This window comes from Apus apus, chromosome 4 (assembly GCF_020740795.1).
Source record: "Apus apus isolate bApuApu2 chromosome 4, bApuApu2.pri.cur, whole genome shotgun sequence".
NCBI classification, from domain to species: Eukaryota; Metazoa; Chordata; class Aves; order Apodiformes; family Apodidae; genus Apus; species Apus apus.
In genome coordinates, this window is record NC_067285.1 from 104,023,306 (window position 1) to 104,044,115 (window position 20,810).

Consider the following 20,810-nt stretch of genomic DNA (forward strand, 5'->3'; position numbering starts at 1 on the left):
TCTGTCTTAGGCCTTCCCATTAGCATGGCTTCAAGTTTAACAATATAACTCTGGCTTCTGTTGTATGTTCTAATGAAATAATGGTCTAAAAGTGATGTATTCAGCCCAGGGCTCTTGCCCAATTCCCAGGAAACTGTGGTGTCACAAGACTCAAACACTTACCCACAGGACCACACATCCTGCTCCACTATATGATATATCATATATTATATATTATATGATATTATATGTTCTAACAGGTTAATGAAATCAACCAATGGAAACTGATGGGGAAAACAAGTACACTTTAAACATCCACAGCAAGGCAGTAATCCAGGGAATTTTGATTAAGGGTGAAACAAGACAGACAACACATAGCACAGCTGTTATAGCACAATGGTCATGTTTTTACATCTCTGGCTGGGATTGCAAGCTTACTTCATTTCACCAAGACCAAATCAATAAAGAACAAATACATGTGTTCTGTTTCATCTCACATATGAGTAATCTTGTACAAAGAACATCTTTTTGCAGGATTCCATGGATTTTCCAATTTAAATAGGGTGGAGGCTACAGGACTTTTTCATGCAAATAAATTTGCAAACCCATTAGGGACTGTCCATTATTTGGTCTGCTAGAATGACTCTGTAAAATACTATAAAGTATGTTTTCTGATTTGATATAAAGCTACAGTAATCACATTATCCAGACCCCTTAGAGATACTGGGCTTTGATTCACATTTCCAGAATGTTCTAAATACTACATACGACATTGGGTCCTGCTACTTTGAAAATGCCAGGATGTTACCACATCCCAGAAGAAGAAATACTTGACAAACACTCCTAAAATAAGATCATTTCTATCTTCATGAAAGATCAGAGAGGCTACCCAGGATAATACAACCCCAGCACCTACATCTCTGCTGTCTACAACTCTATGTTAGTCTGTGACTTGACTGGCTCACTAAACTACACTTTTGTAATCAAGCTCCAAGTGAATATTCATCTAGTACTATACTCTGTATGAGAATTAGTCCTGACCTGACCCTTTGATACTGAGCAAAATTAGCAGATGTTCACAGTACTGTGAGAAGGAACAGAATTTCCTGCAGTTTTACAAGTATCTAAGGTTTTCCTGATGAAGGCTGTGGGATGGCTTAGTACAGAGGCAGTCAACCTAAGCAGGCAGGCAGCTTCAGGGGCCATGCAGGCAGCCCACATGTGGGACTGCCTGTCCTAGGACTGTCCTGCTGCTGGCTGGAAGCTGGACACACTGCCTCCTTCAAGGTGCTATCTTTAGCAGATGAGGTGAGAGGGGGAACATTGCATTGCTGAATACCATCAAAATAAATGCAACACAGGGAGGAGACAACTGTAAGGTAAAAATATTCCCAAGATCACCACCCTGCCCATGTGCAACCATCCAGTAACACGACAAGAAAAGGGGTATGACATGAACCTCTCCTCCAAGGCTGAAAGCAGGTAAGTGGTCAACCAACCAGGAGAACTGAGTTGCATTATATTGCTAAATCCTAACACATTAACTGTATTTTTTCATCCATTGATTTGAACACATGATTAAAAACCCAAATCACATATGCCTAACCTGACTTTCCCCCCACCTTCATGTTAGCTAGTGAAACGCATATTCAGTGCTCTGTTCAGTTCCTAAGCTCTCCTCACATAACAACGTGGCAAATTCACACTATAAAGCCACCTATGCTTCTGAAGTAACAAATAAAACCCAGAAACAAAACAAAAACAGATACCAGAAATATGCCAGCAAATTGATGGAAAACCTTGAAAAGTGTATTATCACTTACATAATGAGGAGAAAAAGAGCCCAACCATGTGTGCAAACTTAGCACTTGGCAATATGATTAGTAAGCAGGAATAATATTACTCCAACAGCCCTGACACTAAAAAGCAGTTTAACCACACATCTCAGACACTATCTCCTGTGCCAGATGAGAGTCTGATGGATGGCTGACAGGCACTACCCTGTTTCTTCCTTTTTCAAATTGTTTGTTTGTTTGTTTTTTCCTCATTTAATCCAACATGTCCCTGAAGTGAACAATCTCCTTCTTATCTCTTACAGACAGGTAGGGATAATACAACTTCCACAGTACACTCATCTTCTTCTGCATGGGGATGGGAAAAAAGACACTGCACTGCCTAAACTTGGGATCAGTGAAAAGTTTCAAAATCCACTTGCTGCATTTATGAGTGAATGGGCAATCACTAAAAGGAAATGCTCTATGAAATGAAAGCATGGATTTTATAATTGTGTCTCAGTGCTTCTATAGGACTTGTGAACGTTCAACACTCAAGATTCAAACAGTCCAACACTCAAGAGAGTCTAAACAGACCTGGCAATGGTCTACCCCATAGCACGCAGTAGAAAGCTGGGAAAGGGATAAACTCTGAGTTTCTTTGTAAATGTTATTTCTCTCATAACCTCACACCAAGTTTCACTGCCAGTTCTCCCAGACTGTTGTTCTTCAGGTCTTAGCTCTATAGTGAACTCCACAGGTTTATACCCATTCATAACATACTCCACTTCTAGGATTTAGGATGTTGACAGTCTTACAGTAAGCAGTTACAGAGTTTACAGTAAATTCTTTAAGGCGTGGATTGCACAGTAAAATATGCTTGTGAAGTTTCCAGGACCATGAAGTCACACACCCAGTGCTAATGCCCTACACCTAGGAACAGCTGTTACAAGCACTTACCTTTGCAAACAAAGCACTTAATATGGAAATACTTGTTCTGAACTCTCAAAACTTCTCCTTTGCATGGGTTTCCACAGGTATTGCAGAGAATTGCAGTACTTGATGGCTTCTCCAGCTGGCTGTGTACAGCCTGTGGTTGTGAAACTGCAAGGGAAAATGAAAGGTAGAGCATTTTAAAGGCCATCAGATTTATCGCTGCAATAAAACCATCTTCTGCAAGACCTACAAATAATGACCATTATTTCACAAAGCAAGTCAAGCAGATCAAACAGTTTTAACTTCTGGTATTGTCCAGCACAGGAGAAAAGATCTGCTAAAGAAGGTGAGCCAAGCTTCTTATTTCAAAACTTTCAAAGCTCACACCTGCAAACATTTCAAACATAAATCAGAACTGCTTACAGAGGAAGGAATCCACAGGATCAAGTCTTGAGAGCCTCCACTTGAATTTTTTAAAATGCTTTGTTGTATTTTCTCTTCAAGAAATCAAAGACTATAGATAAAAGCCATTGTTTTTATCCAAAATAGACTTAATGGGATTTAGTAACTATTATACTGTGGGCTGCTGATCCTTGAAGTTAAAGGTAATTGACTTTTAATTGATTTTAAGATAGAAATACACTTCTGTACATGTTTTGACTTCCTACATCTGAAACACTGACATCTCTGTAAATACCACATACATCTGATCATTAATCAAAAGTTGCTGTCATTATTTCAGGAGATTAGGTTCATCTAGGTTAGTGAAATATTAAGGGAATTAAAAATTTGCTGCCATCTTGTGATGTAAATTAGAAACTACATTTATTTGGTTGATAATACGAATTGGCATCCCAATGTGCTAAGTGAAATAGGTGAGATATAGAATCATAACATTTTTTTTGTTGGAAAAGACCTTTTTAGATCATTGAGTACAACCATTAACCTAAATCTACTGAGTCCGGTACTAAACCATGTCCCTAAGTACCACATCTACACAAAAGCTCTAAGCCCATTCCCTTTGCTAAGTCAGGTGTGCTGCCCTCCCCTACTTTTACAAAAACACCTGGTGATTGCTATAATCATGGCACTAATGCCTGAAACCAAATAAATTCTACATAAAATCTGTAGCTGCCCCATCGCAGGTTAAAAAAAAAAAATAATAAAAAAAAAATACAAGTTATTCCTTCCATATTTTTGATGGACACAGTTGAAGGAAAGGCTGAGAGACCTGGGGGTGTTTAGTCCTGAGAAGAGAAAGCTCAGAGGGGACCTTATTAATGTCCAGAAATATCTGAAGGGTGGATGTCAAGAATGGGCCAGTCTCTTTTCAGTGGTGCCCTATGATAGGATGAGGGGAAACGACACCAAGTTGCAACACAGGAAGTTCCACCTCAACATGAGGTGAAACTTCTTTACTGTAAGAGTGACCAAGCCATGGGACAGGCTGCCCAGAGAGGTTGTGGAGTCTCCTTCTCTGGAGACTTTCAAGACCTGTCCAGACACGTTCCTGTGTGATCTGCCCTAAGTGTTCCTGCTGCAGCAGGAGGGTTGGACTTGATGATCTTCAGAGGTCCCTTCTAACTCCTATGATTCTATGAAGCATCTAAATAAAGGATTTAAGACTCTGAATGCATCAGGTTAGGAACTAAGACTCCAAAGACAGGGAGAGTTACTGATGTGCAACCTACGGTGACCTTATTCCTGCAATTCTGCTGCAGAACTTGCATCAATTGTTTACTGCAGTGCACTGAGAAGACTGGGGAGCGAGTATCAAGGCAGTTAACTGTAAAGAGGTTGTACTATAGCTCAACAGACTTGGGTTTTTTTTCTATGTGAACAACCAATAACAGGAAAATATATCAAGCATGTAAAATGAATTACATACTTAATAAAATCCTTCTTCCATACTGAGGCATTCTTATTCTAAAGCTGGATTCAAAGTGATTGCATTTTTTTCTAATTTTAGCTTCAAAATAAACTTACCAACCAACCAGTCAAGATGGAGCAACCTCTCATAGGCCAATACACTAAGTATGAATGGGAATCAAATTTTTCCCTTCAGGATTTAGTTGAGGGATAATGCCACTGCTATGTAATCCCTGTCCTTCATCAAGATTAAAAAAATAAAATTGGAATGTAACTTTTTTCATGAGACTGCACGACACAATTAATAAATTTATAAGAAGCTGGGTTAGACTGAGATCGGCTAAGATCTTTAGTTTCTGTTCCTATTGAACAATCAGAGTGGATATGTCAGAAAAAAAATTAAAAAATAAAAAGGAGAAAAAACTCCATAAAATTGATTTTACGTAAAAAAACCACAGCCCAACAACCACAAGACAACAGTAATGTCTATACCTTTACCATAGGAGGGATGATAGAGAGAAACAGTGATGGTGCTGTCACGATGAACACATACAGCAACAGATGACACCAAAATCAGTAAATGAGCATCATCCAGTTTTTGCTCCAACCCTGCTGCTCTTCCTCCTCTATTCTCACCTTCATCTCCACCACCAGAACCCAGTGGTGATATCCAGAAGGCCTTTCTACATCCACTAAGTTTTAAAGAATCGGTATTTCCATGAGATACTGAGCCTCCCATCCAGTCTTCCAGGAGTTTGCAAGGTTTGTCCAAACTGGCACCTCCTACTCCAAGTGGCTTGAGTTGTTTTGTTTTTTTTCACAAGGAGATACAGAGGATTGAGTTGCCTGTAGTATTTACTCACCAGCCATTAGCATTCTGCCTTGTCTGCTGAAATTACACATTCTGGGATTATAAAAAAAGTCCTGCTCAAGGCAATGTGAACTCAAGCTATTACTGAAGCCCTGGCTATAATTAAGAACATCTCAAATAAAAACAGCACAGCATGACAGGCAATTAGAAGTTTATAAAAAGGCAGATGTTCAAATTTACACAGGACAAATGGTGCACACAGTTCAAGCTAATATGAATATCTGCCTTATTCCTCAAAAGAAAATGGAAAAAACTCTGAACTTTGCAATGTTTAACTTTCGACATGAGAAATTCTCTTTCCTGTAACTTGCCCAAAACAAACTGCCCACCCCGTAAAAGAATCAAATCTGTATAAAACCAAAACAGAGTATTTTTTGGAGTTACTTAGAGTACTACTAAGAGTTTGCAACTATGGGTTATAAAAGTTTGCTCTCACCAGAATTACTAACAAGCATCAAATTTGTAGCATTTCATTAATGGAAGACTTAAGAAGTCATAACATTTTGGCCTAAAACTTGAAAGATAAAATTCTGATTGGAATGAGCAAGGGCAGGGCAGTAACCTGGCCTAGAAGTCCCAGCTGCAGCACAGAGTATGTGATGGAGGGACCCAGATGCACAGCTGGACAGCCCTCAGGGCAACCTCCACACCAAACATATCCTTTCCCTAAAGTCAAACTATCATCACATTTCCAGAAAAAAAAAAGAAGTCATTTTTCTATTTGTATTCTTACACCTAGGAGCTCAAGGCTGCACTCATTGCAAAGGAGCAGAAAATAAAAAAATTGTTGCCAATTTGTTTTGTGAATAGTGCAACAATCATGCAAATAATTGCAAACTGAAAATCGTTTGCAAAGTGACAGAAAACAAAATTTTGTTTTTTACATTGCAATGTAGTGCTCAGTGTCCAGAGCTACAGGGCGGGACTACTTAGTGCATTTTCTTCTTTTCAGGTCTCTGGATCAACATTTAGAGTCTTAGAAGCCCAAATAACTCAGCTATAAAACAAATTTAAAAGATGTAGCGATCTGTTGGAATTCTTCCATTAATCTTGAAGTAAAATAAATCATATTTAAAATATGCATGGTAGGCAGATGAATAATTATTTTGCTTTCCTCTCAGTTCAGAATTAAGCTAATAAATGTTTCACACAAAATCCCAGTGGAAATACAGTGCCTTTGGGTTCATTATAAAACTGGGCTTCTGAAGACAGTTTTAAATACTTATTCATTAATCTAGCACAACAAAATGGTGTTATTAATGATATTAGTTTAAGTTTAAATATTTTAACATATATTGTGTTTTATGTTGCAATTGCAACTACTGACACAATTCTGGAAAACTATATTAGTCAACTTGAAATTATAACTTATGTTTCAAGTAATTTTAAGGAAATATATTTACATGGCAATTTTCAACATATTACTTTTATGCTTTTAGGTATCAAAATCAGACTTTGAAGCAGCAGAAGACTCAATCAAAATGAGTGAAGTAGTTAATTACTGATAGAACTGAATTATCTGAGACTACTCATAGGACCATAACTGACTAAAAAGCTCATTAAAAATTAAATGTCTGCATAAATTCAGAATTTAATGAAATGTTAAATTTCCTTAATTTTAAATTACTTTTTCTGAACAGAAATAGAAATTAATGCCTGATTCTCCAAACTTCCCTTTCTTCCAGACTGCATTTTGCTCTACCAAAGCTAATCTCCACCAATCCTTAAACCCTAAAAAGATCTGACTGCATATACTTTTTGACAAGGACAAAAACTGGCAAGAAAGGAGCTAGCAAACACTTTCTCCAGCACTTCCATCAGTGCACAAGACCTGTCTGCTGGAGACACCACTGCCAATAACCTTGCCAAATATCCAGTGCTCACATATTTCTGATGTTAAGATTCACCCTCTCTCCAGCAGGCTATGCAGTACACAAGTTCTGGATAAAGCAGGGCTTAATTGAATTAGGAATGGTTTGTTTAACAAATTTTCAAATAAGATACATTCCTCAGATTTACTTCTATACTGCCTGCTCGAGACATGCACTTGCTTTAGGTATCATGGGGAAGTGAGGACAGTGGTAGAGCTTCTATGAACCTTATGGCAGTGATAAAATTATATTTTCAGTGTGTTCATAACTTTGCCAAACTTCAACTGTTTATATTGACATTCTTCATGCTTGGTGCTCTTCAGCTCATTTGTTTAGGGAAAAATTCAGACAAACTGCTAAAGCTTTTTATACAGGTAGAAAGGACAGGACAAAAAAACCTTGGTTTTCAATGTTAAGAAGAATGCATAGCACCTTTTTTTGGAAGCACTTCAGAGAAACTAAACACTGACAGAGATGGACTTCATGAAAGGCATGCTGGATCCATGGAAATTCACAATATGTGGTTTTAAAAAATCTCCCTTTGAATAAATACAGGTCCTTTGGCATTGCTAGACTAAGTAGGATTTAACAGCAGTGAGGACCATTAGGAGGTGTCAAGGTTGAGGACAAGATTTGGCTGAGAGAAGAGTGTTTTGGAAGGAGAACAAGACAGAATGATGGTGGTGGCAGAAGGGAGAAGATTTATGAGTGCCTGGTCATGCTCAACTTTGGAGCCTGAGACAGAAAATGTCACCTCACTCTCATCATCTCTCCGCTGTGAGCAAACGACAAAAGATGGCAAAAGATCTCATCTAGGACTGGTCTACACAGAGGAAGACAAACTCCTTTGCTATGCGGCTTTGGGTAGCAAAATGAGAAAATCTGATGAAGACACATATGGCCAGAAGCTGCAGAATTGGACACTGTCCTAATGGTTTTTCCAGTTTGGTGCCTTTTGGTTTACTGTAACCCATCGAAGCAGTTATTGAACTTAGAAATCAAGCACTGAAAACTCTCATTCTTAAGAGTATACATTCAATGTTGATTCAAACCTCAAATATGAAGCTAAAAGACTTTCATCTGTGGTTTTTTTTTTCAATATATGGACACAAAAAAGGCCACATATTCAATTTATTCCACATCATGTAACCCTGTTCTGAAAAAAAACCCAGTTTATTAGACTTACTGCTCTTGGTGATTACATAAGCCTGAAATGACAAAAGGCCAAATCACACAATTTAATATTAGAATCATAGAATTCTAGAATGATTCAGCTTGGAAGTGACCTTAGAGATCATCTGGGTGCAACTTCCCTGGCATGGGCAGGGACACTTCCCACTAGACCAGGTTTCTCAAAGCCCCAGCCAACCTGGCTTTAAACATTTCCAGGGAGGGGACATTCACAACTTCCCTGGGCAGCCTTTGCCAGCATCTCACCACCCTCACATGAAAGAATCTTTTCCTTATATTTAATATAAATCTACCCTCTTCCAGTTTAAAACCATTACCCCTCATCCTGTCACTAGTTGTCCTGAAGAGTCCCTCCCCAGCTTTCCTGTAGCCCCTTCAGGTATTGGAAGGTGCTACAAGGTCTCCCTGGAGCCTTCACTTCTCTGGGCTGAACAGCCCCAACTCTCTCAGTCTGCCTTCATAAAAGAGCTGTTCCAGCCCTCTGACCATCTTTGTGACCCTTTTCAGGGAGGTCCATGAATGTCTTATTCTGGGGGCCCCAGAGCAGAACACTACATATGACACATGCTTTCTGTTCTGTGATAATACATATGGACATTAAAGAGTACTGTGAAGTAAACTAAGGTGTAATTTGAATGGGTAGATAACATTTACGTTAATAAATATTTTACTCCTAAATAACAAGTTTTTGTAATCCCCCAAACTACCTCACAATCCAGGTGAAGTGCTAAGTCCTCACCAAGTGTTCTGGATGGACAGTGCAGAACCAGATCCTAAAGACAACAATAAAAGGGAAACCAAATGGGTTAGGGGAGGTCCCCTCCTGTTTCTTTCAGTGTTTTGGTTGTGTTGCAGTTTTAGTTTTTATCCTGTTCTTGAGGTTGAATTTAAAAAGTGCAAGTCTTTCATTTCAGGCTCATACTAATATAATCTATGATTCTATGAATATCATTTGCCTTCAACAGCAACCCTACATCAGCAGAAAAGCTACATCAATTTTTTTTAGCAATTATCAGCACTACTGGGTCCTCTATAAATTCACCAGGAACATCCCACTTCACAACCCATTACATTCACTTCATGAGATGGAACCATTTTGCTTGCGCAAAAAGAAATTAATGTCTAAAATTACCAGTATCAGCTGTTTAGTTCATACTAATGTTCAGGTTTTTTCCAACAAAGACACAAGTCGCATTCCAACTCTGAACCAAAAATGCACAGCTCTGATATCGAATACTATTCTGCGTGAAGGAATTAGCAGAAAATGATATCTCTGTTGACACTGAAGCCTTTCATCTCTATAGCTAGAGGTGGTGACTGAAAATCAAAAGAAAAAAATGTAAGACCCAAATGACATTTACTCACCAAGCATTTGAGAACTAGAACAAAGTATTAATTGCTGAAATGCTGTATCAAGTGATTTGGGGAGGGTGTGGTTCACAGCAGCCCAGAGGGGAATTAAATTTGCAGTCTTCTCTGAGTACAATTAAAGGAGAAGCAGATGAGTACATCAGCATACAACCGGAATTAGAGACTGGAGAGTTAAAGGGTTTTTTGCCAAACTCTTCCTGTTTCTCCTCAATCAAAACATTCAGGATTGGACTTAAAAACACCGAGATGAAAGAAAAGGAAACAAGCATCTAAGTGCTTCTAAATATCCTTTGAAGAATTATGCTTTGTTTTCAGAGCCTGAAGTTGGCCCCCTGCTCCCTTCCCTGCCTTGTGTCAGTGTGTAAAAGACGGAACAGGAGCTCTTCCAGTGCTGGTGGGGGCAGGGCAAGGCTAATATAAGAGTAATAAGTAACACAGTAAAACATATGGTGTTCAGAGAACTACATAGGTGTGAGCTATACATTTACTTTACATAAGGGACTTTGGTATCTTTTCTTTTTCCTCAGAACTGCTGATTCTTTACAGGGACTTGTGGGGGCCTGAAACCTCGATGGCCCTTTCCACAGAAAGGATAAGGAGAGCAATGGTGAAGCAGTGACTCCAGAAGTTTTCCCCATCCATCCTCCCAACCACACTCGGCAGCGGGGAAGAGCAATTTCCTGGTGCCAGCCCTGCCCAGCCATGCACTCTGGTGGACCAGGAAAAAGGACAGGAGGGAGCACAGCATGTCCAAATGGACAGGTGTGAAACCTGCCCAAGGAACAGACTTTTTAGAAACAGATGTACTGCAACAGCAAGTTAAATAACTAGTGGTAACCAGGTTTGCCTTATTTCTCAATTCGCAGCTTTTGTTAAAAGCCAGTTCAAACATTTTTGTGTGTTTTAGGTTGCCCTTTACATTGTAACACAATGCCTCGTCATTCCAGACGTCTCACCAAAGTGAAGATCACAAGGATAATGGGAAACCTAAAGCAGATTTTGCCTTTCATGTTCCCATTGTGCAGTCCCTGAAGCCCTCCATCTGGCCATGCATGAGGCTGCACTGTCCCCATGTCAGTGCACACAAGCTAACTTGTTTCCCCAACAGGGCTTTTCTGCCTTAGTGGGTCCAGCCGCTTCCCCAGAAACGCTCACTGCTCCTCCAAATACCTGTGCTGTGGCTCCTGCTGCAAAGCACTCTTACTGCTTCTCACTTTAGTTCCTATACTGGCAATTCAGCCAATTCAATACATCTTTATGTTGATAGGTCTCTACTGAATTCATTCCTGTAGTCCAAAAATAAAAAATAACAGTTTAAGAATCATATTTCTTTTTTAACTCTCTACCTGCATCTACTGGTTATAAAGAGCATTGACAGTGACTTTCCTTTGGCACTAAGGAATGGATTGTATGCCTTTTTCCAGCACTTCCTATGGATCATAATGAAAACAGCAACCTATAGCTGATACAGGACAGCAGGCAGACAGCTCACCTCAAGCAACCTCTGCTTTTACTGTTAATTACAGTTTGCAGGATCAGCAACTCAGGAGAGGTGTTATCCAGCAAGACGTGAAGTAAAACAACCATGCATGGAGATGCAACACAGGACAACTAACCAACACAAGTAGCCAGCACACAAGCTTCAGATCTCACTGTATGCTCAGTGCAAAATTCATGTCACACAAACAAGCCTAGCATAAGCTAAACTCTTGCCCTCAGTATTATGTTAAAATATTTACCAAATCCAAAGGCAGTTAGTAAAACTCTCTGCTGAATTTTAGGAACCATTACTGCAACAACGTAAAGGCCATTTTTACAAGGGCTTAGCCAGATTACAAAGAAAAACGATATAGAAACACCAGTCCAACACATCTACATAAATCAATAGGTATTTTTTTCATTACAATCTAACAAAGTCTAAATTTAAATAAAATTAGTAAAGTTTTCAAATTGAGCTGCCAGCTAAGTGCCAGTATCATTACGATTTCCAAATCATCAGTAGTATAATTAAAATAATATGAAGCATTATTTAAAATAAATGTCTAACCAACTTCCTCCGCTCTGCTGCGCTTCCACATAAACACAGAACAGTTATTCTCACGCCAGTATCTGTGATTTAGTTACTGCCTTCCCGGATGAAAACCAAGTCATTTCAGATCTAGGCTTTCCAAAATGTGGAGTCATCCCGCTGTACCTGTATCTTCCGGCATTCCCGCACGAATTCCCTTCGAGCGGGGCAATGCCAGCAGGATCAGGGCTGCTGCGGGGCGGGCGTGGCGAGGGGCTCTGCCGGAGCAGCGGGAGCTGCTGTCACCCCGAAGCCGACGTGCCCGGGGCTCAGATGACTCCTGCAGCACCCACGCACAGGCGGGAGGCGAGCCAGCACCTCGCCGCCCTGTAAAAATAGTGTCCTGCAGCAGCCGAAATATTGTCACATTCACGGGGTCGGCCACCTGCTGGCAGGATCCCCGAGGGAGCGGACGCACAACGTGCCAGTGACCATCGTCTTTGCATCAGGTGATGCCACCTGGGGGGAAAAGCTTTCCCTGGGGGGAAAGGCTTAAAGAAGGAAAACCTGCAAACTGCCTGGCCACAATAATAAAACGACGGGCCGAGATAGCTTTGAAATCCCTCTGGCCATCCCCCAGCCCCGTCCAGGCAGTCCCTTCCCCCTTGTTTAGTAGGGCACTGCACCAATTTCTGAAGGAGATGCTGTGAGGATGTCTCTCCCCTGAAGGCGGTCAGCGAGGTTCCTGGCAGCCAAAAATCTCTCTCCTGATTGCTCATATGGAGTTGGACTGCATATCTCTGGAAGAACTGTGATGTGTTGAGCTATTTAAAGGAACACTTGCTTGCCCAGTTATCATGTGAATGCTCCACGAGGATTAAAATTTGTAGCTCTTACTTGCTTTTGACTAAATTGATATGAAGGTAGTAATGTGGCTTATGCAATGGAAAGCAGACTGGTAGCTTGGAGAACAAACGGGCTACACCTGGAGTAAAGCACTGGAAGAGGAACAGGATTGCATCCTCCTTTTCCACAATGCAGATTACTTTTTTCCCTGCAGGTTTCACAGAAGCTAAAACCTCTTCCACCCCGCCCCCGCAATTGCTCACCATCCTTTACCCAATCACTTCCTACTTGGTTACAAAGCAGCAAAGAAACAGCTTTTTCTCTCCTTCAGCAAACAGAAATTACTCAGGGGTGCAAATGTGAAAACAGGTCTCTGCAGCTTTTGATGCTGCCGAGGGAGAGCTGTGAAGAAAAAAAAAAAAAAAAAGCACAGCAACTTCACTCTGCTATGCAGGCTGGAGAAAATTTTACACTGAATCATATTAAAATCTATTGAACTGACCCAATCTGCATGTATGTTAAAGACCGAGTCTCCATCCACCTCAACAGCCGATGTCAAATTTAAAAATTCTTATTTATGCCCTGCCTTGCAGCAACTGACTTGGCACGTAAACCTTATGGCAGTATTCTATTTTGCTCCATACTGTTGTGCTGTCTGTGTAAGGCCAAATCTGTCCCTGCACTCTTTTGGATCACCATCAGCCACCCTGGCTGAGCCGTCCAGATATTTGCACAATTTGGCCTACTTAGTTTTTCCCAGCGGCTACTTGGGCTTGGCAGAAACACAGAAGGCACTTTGCTAAATAGCAACGCTCTGAAGGAACATAAATTAATAGGCAGGAAAAGTGAAAGCACTTCTATTCTAACACAGCCTTTCCCTCTGCTTGCCAGGCTCTCTCCTTTTCCAGGCTAAATGCTATATAACCCACATTTTGACATTACACAATCATAACGCAGTCACATAGTGTACTAATCCATATTTACAATTCTAGGTGTGATTCCTGAGCCTCTCCTGTGGTCTTACTGCATGGCTCCAGCAAAGGCAAAATCCCACTCAAAGAGCTCAGAGGGCCTTGAGGGTGTTCCTTTGAAACTCCACCACAACTCATGGGCTTCCTGGGCACACAGTACTAGACTATTGCACTTCATTAGCATGATGGACTGTCTCAGAGAGTGTGACAAGAGACAGCAGTGACAGCAGCACAGGTGAGACAGCTTAGAGGCTGCCTGCTGACACTCCTGCTGCAAATTATCCAGAAAGCAGAATTGTGTTAACCTGATTTCTCAAACCAACACAAGTCAAACACGTGCAAATTGCCTGTTTTAAAGGTAGTAACAGAACACTGCCCTTGCTATAGAAAAAGATGAGGTATCTGGGTCCTCTTATGACTTTAAGTGAAGTTCTATTAGCCACAGCAATGCCCTCACCCATCCTCTGTTTCAGGTTTCCTTTCATCAAGATTACATTACCGAGGTCAATGCCCTCACTGATGTCTTTGCAAACAGCCACCAGACATCTTAGCAATGAATTTAGGCCACACTGAAATGGATTAGCTATCTGTGAACTCATTATAGCCTATGGGACTACGGGCTGTAAATGGAATTTTTGAGATTTCAAATATGTTCCTAATTAACCCATATTTTTTTCCCTATACTCACTTCCTGCTTCCCAGTAAAAGTTACAGTGAATTTCAATAGTAACTGAAGCACATGTCAGCACAGAGTCAAACCCCAGTCCTGTTCTTTCATGCTCACAACACTTCGCTGCACCCATTTGGAGATTTTTCCATAGCCTGTCTTTGAAAATGTTCAAAAACTATTATTTAACTAAATATGACAGAATGTAGATATTTAGGGCTTATTTGGATTTTCTGTTGAAGATAATACGATCCCAAAGAAACAATCAAAAATGCAATAAAAGTAAGTATATCTCTGTATGTAACGATACATATTTTGACAATGCTTTATCACTAGGACAAAAATAAAATTAAGAAACATGTTCTCTTTTATATTCCTTGGTGGTCATGTCACAAGTTGGCATTATGCTGGATGGTTCTTGCCTTCAAACACTTCTGATCCACATAAAGCAGACAAACACATAATAGAAGAGAAAACAAATAGTAAAAGGGTAAAGGTTCAACAAAGATGGATAAATGGTGTCTCTACAACTAAATCCATGTCTTCCAACTTTCTTCCCACTCTCTCTTGTGTCAATCCCATCCCTGCTGGGAATGGACTTGCAGAGTCACCCAGCCATGCCCTCCATAACCAGCTGCACCCTACCAAAAACCTATCCTGCTCAGAAACAGCCAGAATTTAAACTTCTCAAACACCTCCATGCATGAGAAAACATTCATCATCACCTGCACAGCAATGAGCCGTGTACACGAGCATCTTTAATGGAAACACACACACAAGTAAGTCAGAGAAAAATTTCCATTTGTGAGTGTTGTAGTACAAGGCACTGAAGTATAAGAGAACAAAAATACTGCATATTTATGAAGCAGGAAAACTTAAAATGTGAGAACAGGCTGAGAATCCACTGAGCTCTGCATAACGGAGTGCAGGCAGCTGTGCTTGCTCCAGAGGTAACTGGGTCATGAGCCCCTCTCTGCTCCCTGCTACCTCTTGGGAATAAAGAGCTCCCTTCAGCCCTGAAATTCATTATGACAGGTCTTGTCTGCTGGCCAGCAAGTCAGACGAAGGAAACCAGAACTTCTCCCACTCCCAGTTCCCTTCTCCCAGGGAGAACCTTTCTACAGTAGACCTAGAACCAGACCAAAGGATGCATTATGCCCTTTTACTCTCCCAACTAGAATAAAAGAACCATCTGTATTCTTCAGAAAACTGTAGACTTTAAACAGGGAGCAGAAATCAAACATAAATCTTGCAAAGCCTCTAGCAGATTTTATAATGGGAAAAAGTGATATATCAAACCCATAAACGGAGTGCAAGAAAATCCTTAGAGGACTGAAAAATACCCACCCCTGCCTCAAAGCCAGGTGACAGAGTACCACGTGTCCAGGAAGTGGTTTGAAAAATGAGACAAGTCGAAGGGTAAAGGGATATGGTCTGGTTAGCAGTGGAATGACAATGAGAGCCACGGCTATAGCACCACAGGTCACAATGCCTTAAAAAACTAACCTGCCACACAGGGAATCTGCTGACCTTAGGAAAGTGATAGGGATGGCCAGTAACAAATTAAGTAGATGTCAGATAAGAAAATACCTGCTTAAGTAGAGGTCATAGACTGACATGTGCCATTTAGAGCAGAAAAACTGCCGTGTAATAAGGATGAGGCAAGCCATTAACAAAATGTATTGGTTTCCAAAAGGTCAGGAACTACAAGGGACTAATCAGAGAAAGGACTTGAGAGTGAGAGGGAAACTTAAACCATCTGCTGAGTACCTGGTGGTAAGCTGGGAAAGTGAACAGGATAATAGGATGTATTGTATTAAGGGAAGGCACCCTGGCTGCAACAGAAACAGTGCTGTAACAGGAACTGCAGAGATAAAACGCAGAATCCAGGCCCAGAATTTTATGGGAGGGGAAATTGAAGCAGCAGAATGAGACAACAAATGTCAGCTAGTGCGACTAAAAATTGCACGTAGTAGGCATGGAAGTTAGAAAAGCTCATTTATATCCTTTAATGCAAGAGAAATTAAACTACAATATGAATTTGACATTTAGGGGTTCGTGAATGGTGCAAGAAAGATGACAGGAATTGCAAAAATGCCAAGACCATTTTTGGGTATTTCTTCTGGGAGTAAATTAATGCACAGAGCAAGTTTTTAAGGATGGATTTTTCTCTGTGGGCCGATGCTACATGCACACAAAAAGAGAAACTCATCACTAAATGTTAATTTATCATTGTTTTACATACAAAATCACCATTGAAACTGTCTGGATTTTTATAAAATGGATTTTTGAGTGCTTAAAGTAAAAAGAAACCAAAGTATTAACCGACAGAATTAAAGGATCTTCATTGCTTTGCTCTCTCTATTCTGAAAAGTTACATAGCCATTGCCGTAATTCTGCAATCACCAGCTACTGATCATCTGATCATACAAAATTATCACGATAATGTGGGTTGGGTGTTATTTGGAAAAAAGATTCAACCTCTCACATTTTAATTATAATCCAGAAATTTAACTTTGGAAGTGTCTTATTAAGGAAAAGAAAAAGCAATGAATGCACACAAAAACCCTGGAAAAATGGAGGATTTTGAGAGTTAAGAGGCCTTGGACTAGGTCTAAGGACAGACTCGTGCCTGAAATGCCACATACATTAAGTCTGAAGCTGCAGGGTTGAAAACCCCCTTCTCATGCCAGCTGCTCAGAATGTCCAAGGGCAGCATGAGCTGATTTTTCACTTCCTAGCTGTCCGTGGAGGACTGCAAGAAAGTGTCTGTGGCTTCCTCCTCTCTTCCATATGCAGCCAATGGTAAAGCAGCTATATGTGCTTGTCCTTTGGGCAACTGTGGGGTACTAAGTGCTTTACTGTGTCACCCGCAGATCTGAGGATCTTCTGTTTGAAGAGTTACCTTCCTTGTTTTCCAAGAAAACATTACTATAAAGAGCATTACAGGTCCTTGGCACGTTTGTTGGAGGAAACCTGGAAAGGAGCTTCCTCACCTGAGCCCAGGTTGCCTTTGCAAGGCTGTGCAGCTCAGCCCATCCTGGATGTGGGGCACAACCAAGACAGGCACAGATGACCAAGCACATGCAGAAACATTGAAAAAAAAAGAAAATTAAAATATGCTATAATCTCCTGGTTGGGGCAAACTGAAAAAACTGACAAGGTGAGTTTAACCCCATTATATCCCACAGGGAACTGCAGCTGCAAATTCTGCTGACCCCGGGGCTCAAGCGGCTGCAAGTCTAACCCCAGCCTCTGCACCGACAGCTCTGCTCAGGTTTACAAAGGTGAGGAGAGAGACACTGAAATCAGGGTCAGGATCCAGACTGTGAATCCCAAGCGTAAAGCACTGAACGAGAAACCTGCTCCAGAGTTCAGAGGGGATTTCAGACACATCCCCATCTTCAGCTCTCCATGTCCCATGCACACGTGCCTGACTCCCAGCACTTTAATCCCTGCATTCAGCCACAGCGACCATGCCAGAAAACATTTTTCTGCCTGCTTTCCAAATCTCATTCTCTATAAAGGGATGTAGCTGCAAAGCAGAAGGTCAGATGCAAAGCCTACTGAAATACATTCATTTGGGTTGATGATCACAGAGGAATTTGTCAACAACACAGAGTGCTGTTTTGAAAGTAAAACAGAAGCCATCATTGGAAAATTGGTGCTGTTGCACTTCACCCAGTTTGTAGTGAAGCCCACCAGCTAAAACTGTTGTTGATCTGGGTGGAAGACATTCAACAGCATTAATTTCTGATCTCTTTTCAGCCAAGTTTTGACCTTAGCAATTTTCTCATCACTGTCAGAAAGCTCAGCCTTTCCCCTCTTTGCTGAAGGTTACAATTTCTCATGAGTAATATCTCAAATTAAATTATCTCTCTGAGCTCACTTTAATACCAAGAAACAAAGCAGAAACGTTTTTGTTGTGGTTTTTTTGTGTGGTTTTTTGTTTCTTTTGTGTTGTTTTGGTTTTTTTTCCTGGGAGTATGTCTACATCTATTGAAATTCTTTATTGCTCAGTTACAGCATAAGAAGCTCCAAAATTTTAAGAATAAATTAAAAAAAAAAATCACTGTCCATTATTGCTCTGCAGCTCCCTGGTTACTCAATAATCACTTCTAGCATCTCTAAGAGTTACTCAAACCCTATTTCTTCCAGTCCTCTCATCTTTAGGGTATTAAGCTACAGAGAGCCATAACCCTAGACCAGAAACTTGCTTTTCATGCTAGTTTTTTTCCCCTCCAGGCCTGCAGCAGCAACCGGGCTGCACCCCTGCTTGGCATCACTCCTCATGCTGGTTTTGCTCCATCTGTGTCACTGAATGGAGGAGGGGAACAAGCACATTCCCTGGCTTGGAAATGAGCAAATGTTTGGAACTGGGGAAAAACAGTTTAGAAGGAATTTCCATGGCTCGTTTCTCTTTCCATTCCCTGGTACAAACAGAATAATACCAACAACAATGCCTGCTTGTTATAGCAACACCAAAGCAAAAGGAAGATAAAATAATGTAGAACATAATAGTTCATTTTGCTAGCCAAGCCACAATGAAGCAACCTCAATCATTGATTAAATTATAATTTACCAACTATCCCCTAACACTATGTGAATTTGAGTTTCTTAAAAGATTAAAAATCATAATTTAAGGACCTTTCCAAAGTTTTTCTTTCTTATGTTGTATTCTACAGCATATTAAAATTTCTTAAATAATTACAGTATAACAATGAACTCCTGGTTTTATTTGCTCTGCTTAATTCAGCATTAACAGGTATTAGCTGCTGTTTTCTTGCAATCACAGTTACTTCAAATATATGTAGGTATCGACATTCCTGGACTGCTGGTGCTAAAGTCACACCCCCTTACACAGGTGCAAATTAGTTAACTTTGGTGAAGTTGTCACAGCATGAGAATTTCTTCTTGGATTCAATTACACACATACAAATCTAATTGTGCTTCGTGCCCATCAGATACATCAGCACGTTGCCTCCCTTTTCACATTCAGGCTGCACATTTTCTGCAATCTTTCAACACCGCATTCACAGGAGAAATGTGTTATATTGACAAAAACACAACCCCAGAGCCTTCAGCCTCTGTGCTACTTCTTGCACAGTTCTGCAACTAACAGCTCTACTGTCAACAGATACCTTTTTGAGCTATGTATGCAACATGCTTTTTGAGTTTTGGGTTGCTTAATCTGCAATCTGCCACCTTACTCAGGCAGGGAATTAGTTTTATATCAAATTAAGTATTTTGGTTTGATGCTTTATATTCACCTTTATGCAGCTAGAAGCAACATCACCTGATATAACTGTGTTGTATTTATAAAATTAAGATATTGTGCACCGTAACAAACAGAAATCCAATTCGGTGAAGGACAGATGAGAATGTGATGCCCAATCCCACATTAGCCTCACTCCCCTGATTCCAACAGGGTTGAAACACAAATGAATTATAGAATCATAGAAGGTCATCAAGTCCAACCATCAACCCAACACCACCACATCAACTAAACCTTGTCCTAAAGTGCCACATCTACACGTTTTTTTAATACTTCCAGGGATGGTGACTCCACTGCCTCCCCAGGCAGCCTGTCCCAATGCTTGACCACTCTTTCAGTAAAGAAGTTTTTTCTAATACCCAGTGTAAAATAACGTTCATTGTGCTGATGGCACACTAGTGAGATGTGTATGCTTTGGGGGCAGATGCTGGAGCCTGCTAGTCCCCATCCAGACTCTGCATTCAGGTTGCTTTTGCATGGAGACCTTAGAGGAGGTGAGGGAAACTGGTGATGTAGGTCTGGTCCCAGTGCTATGTCAGGGAATGGCTGCAGTGAGCACAAAATGAGCTGCCACAGTCTTCACATTGCCTGTATTTACTTAGTCCAACTCACTGGAAAAGAAGGACGAAGACCTTACCATAGTATCTCAGTATTTAAAGAGCAACTACAAAAAGGATGGAGGCTCTCTCTTCGTGAGAAGCCACCTGGAGTAGACAAGGGACAGCAAGTACAAGTTGCACCAGGACAGTTTTCATCTTCATAGAAAAAAGAAATTTCTCACCATGAGAACAATCATGCCTTGGAACAATGTCTCCAGGGATGTCGTGGAGGCCCCACTGCTGGAGGTTTTCAAGATGCAATTGGGAAGGGTGCTAGATAGTATCATCTAGGCTCCCTTTCCCACAAAGGATTGGGCCAGATGATCTTTCAAGGTCCCTCCCAACCTGGGTTGTTTTATGATTCTGTGAGTAAAAGCAGCCCTGCATGATGAAAAGGATGATTTGGAAATTTGTTTCCGTTAACCAAAGGGAGAAACAACAATATGGTTGGAGGAAAGCACCAAAGAATACTTTTCAAGTCAAAAAAAAAGAAAGCAAAATAAACCATTTTGTGTGGATTTCTTAATCTAAATTGGTTTTTAGTTTCCCTGGGACTGAACCTGGTAAGTCCTCACAATCCATGC

The 20,810-nt window shown here is 40.6% G+C and overlaps 1 protein-coding gene across 10 annotated transcripts in view; it reads right to left on the minus strand.

The window, feature by feature from the left end:
* Nucleotides 1-20,810, minus strand: part of ABLIM2 (actin binding LIM protein family member 2) — a 143,291-nt gene that overhangs the window by 101,334 nt on the left and 21,147 nt on the right. For 3 of the 10 annotated variants that reach the window (XR_007889335.1, XM_051617664.1, XM_051617658.1), the window contains exons 1-2: nucleotides 11,908-11,988; nucleotides 2,712-2,855 (exon numbers count right to left, since the gene is read on the minus strand). Coding sequence is in view for 9 of the 10 variants with exons in the window: in XM_051617664.1 (XP_051473624.1) it covers nucleotides 2,712-2,855; nucleotides 11,908-11,938 (175 nt within the window). In the remaining variant the exon portion in view is untranslated. Of the gene's footprint in view, nucleotides 1-2,711; nucleotides 2,856-11,907; nucleotides 11,990-12,054; nucleotides 12,362-20,810 lie in introns of those variants that run through there. The other 7 variants (XM_051617666.1, XM_051617659.1, XM_051617662.1 and 4 more) reach the window with 7 other exon arrangements.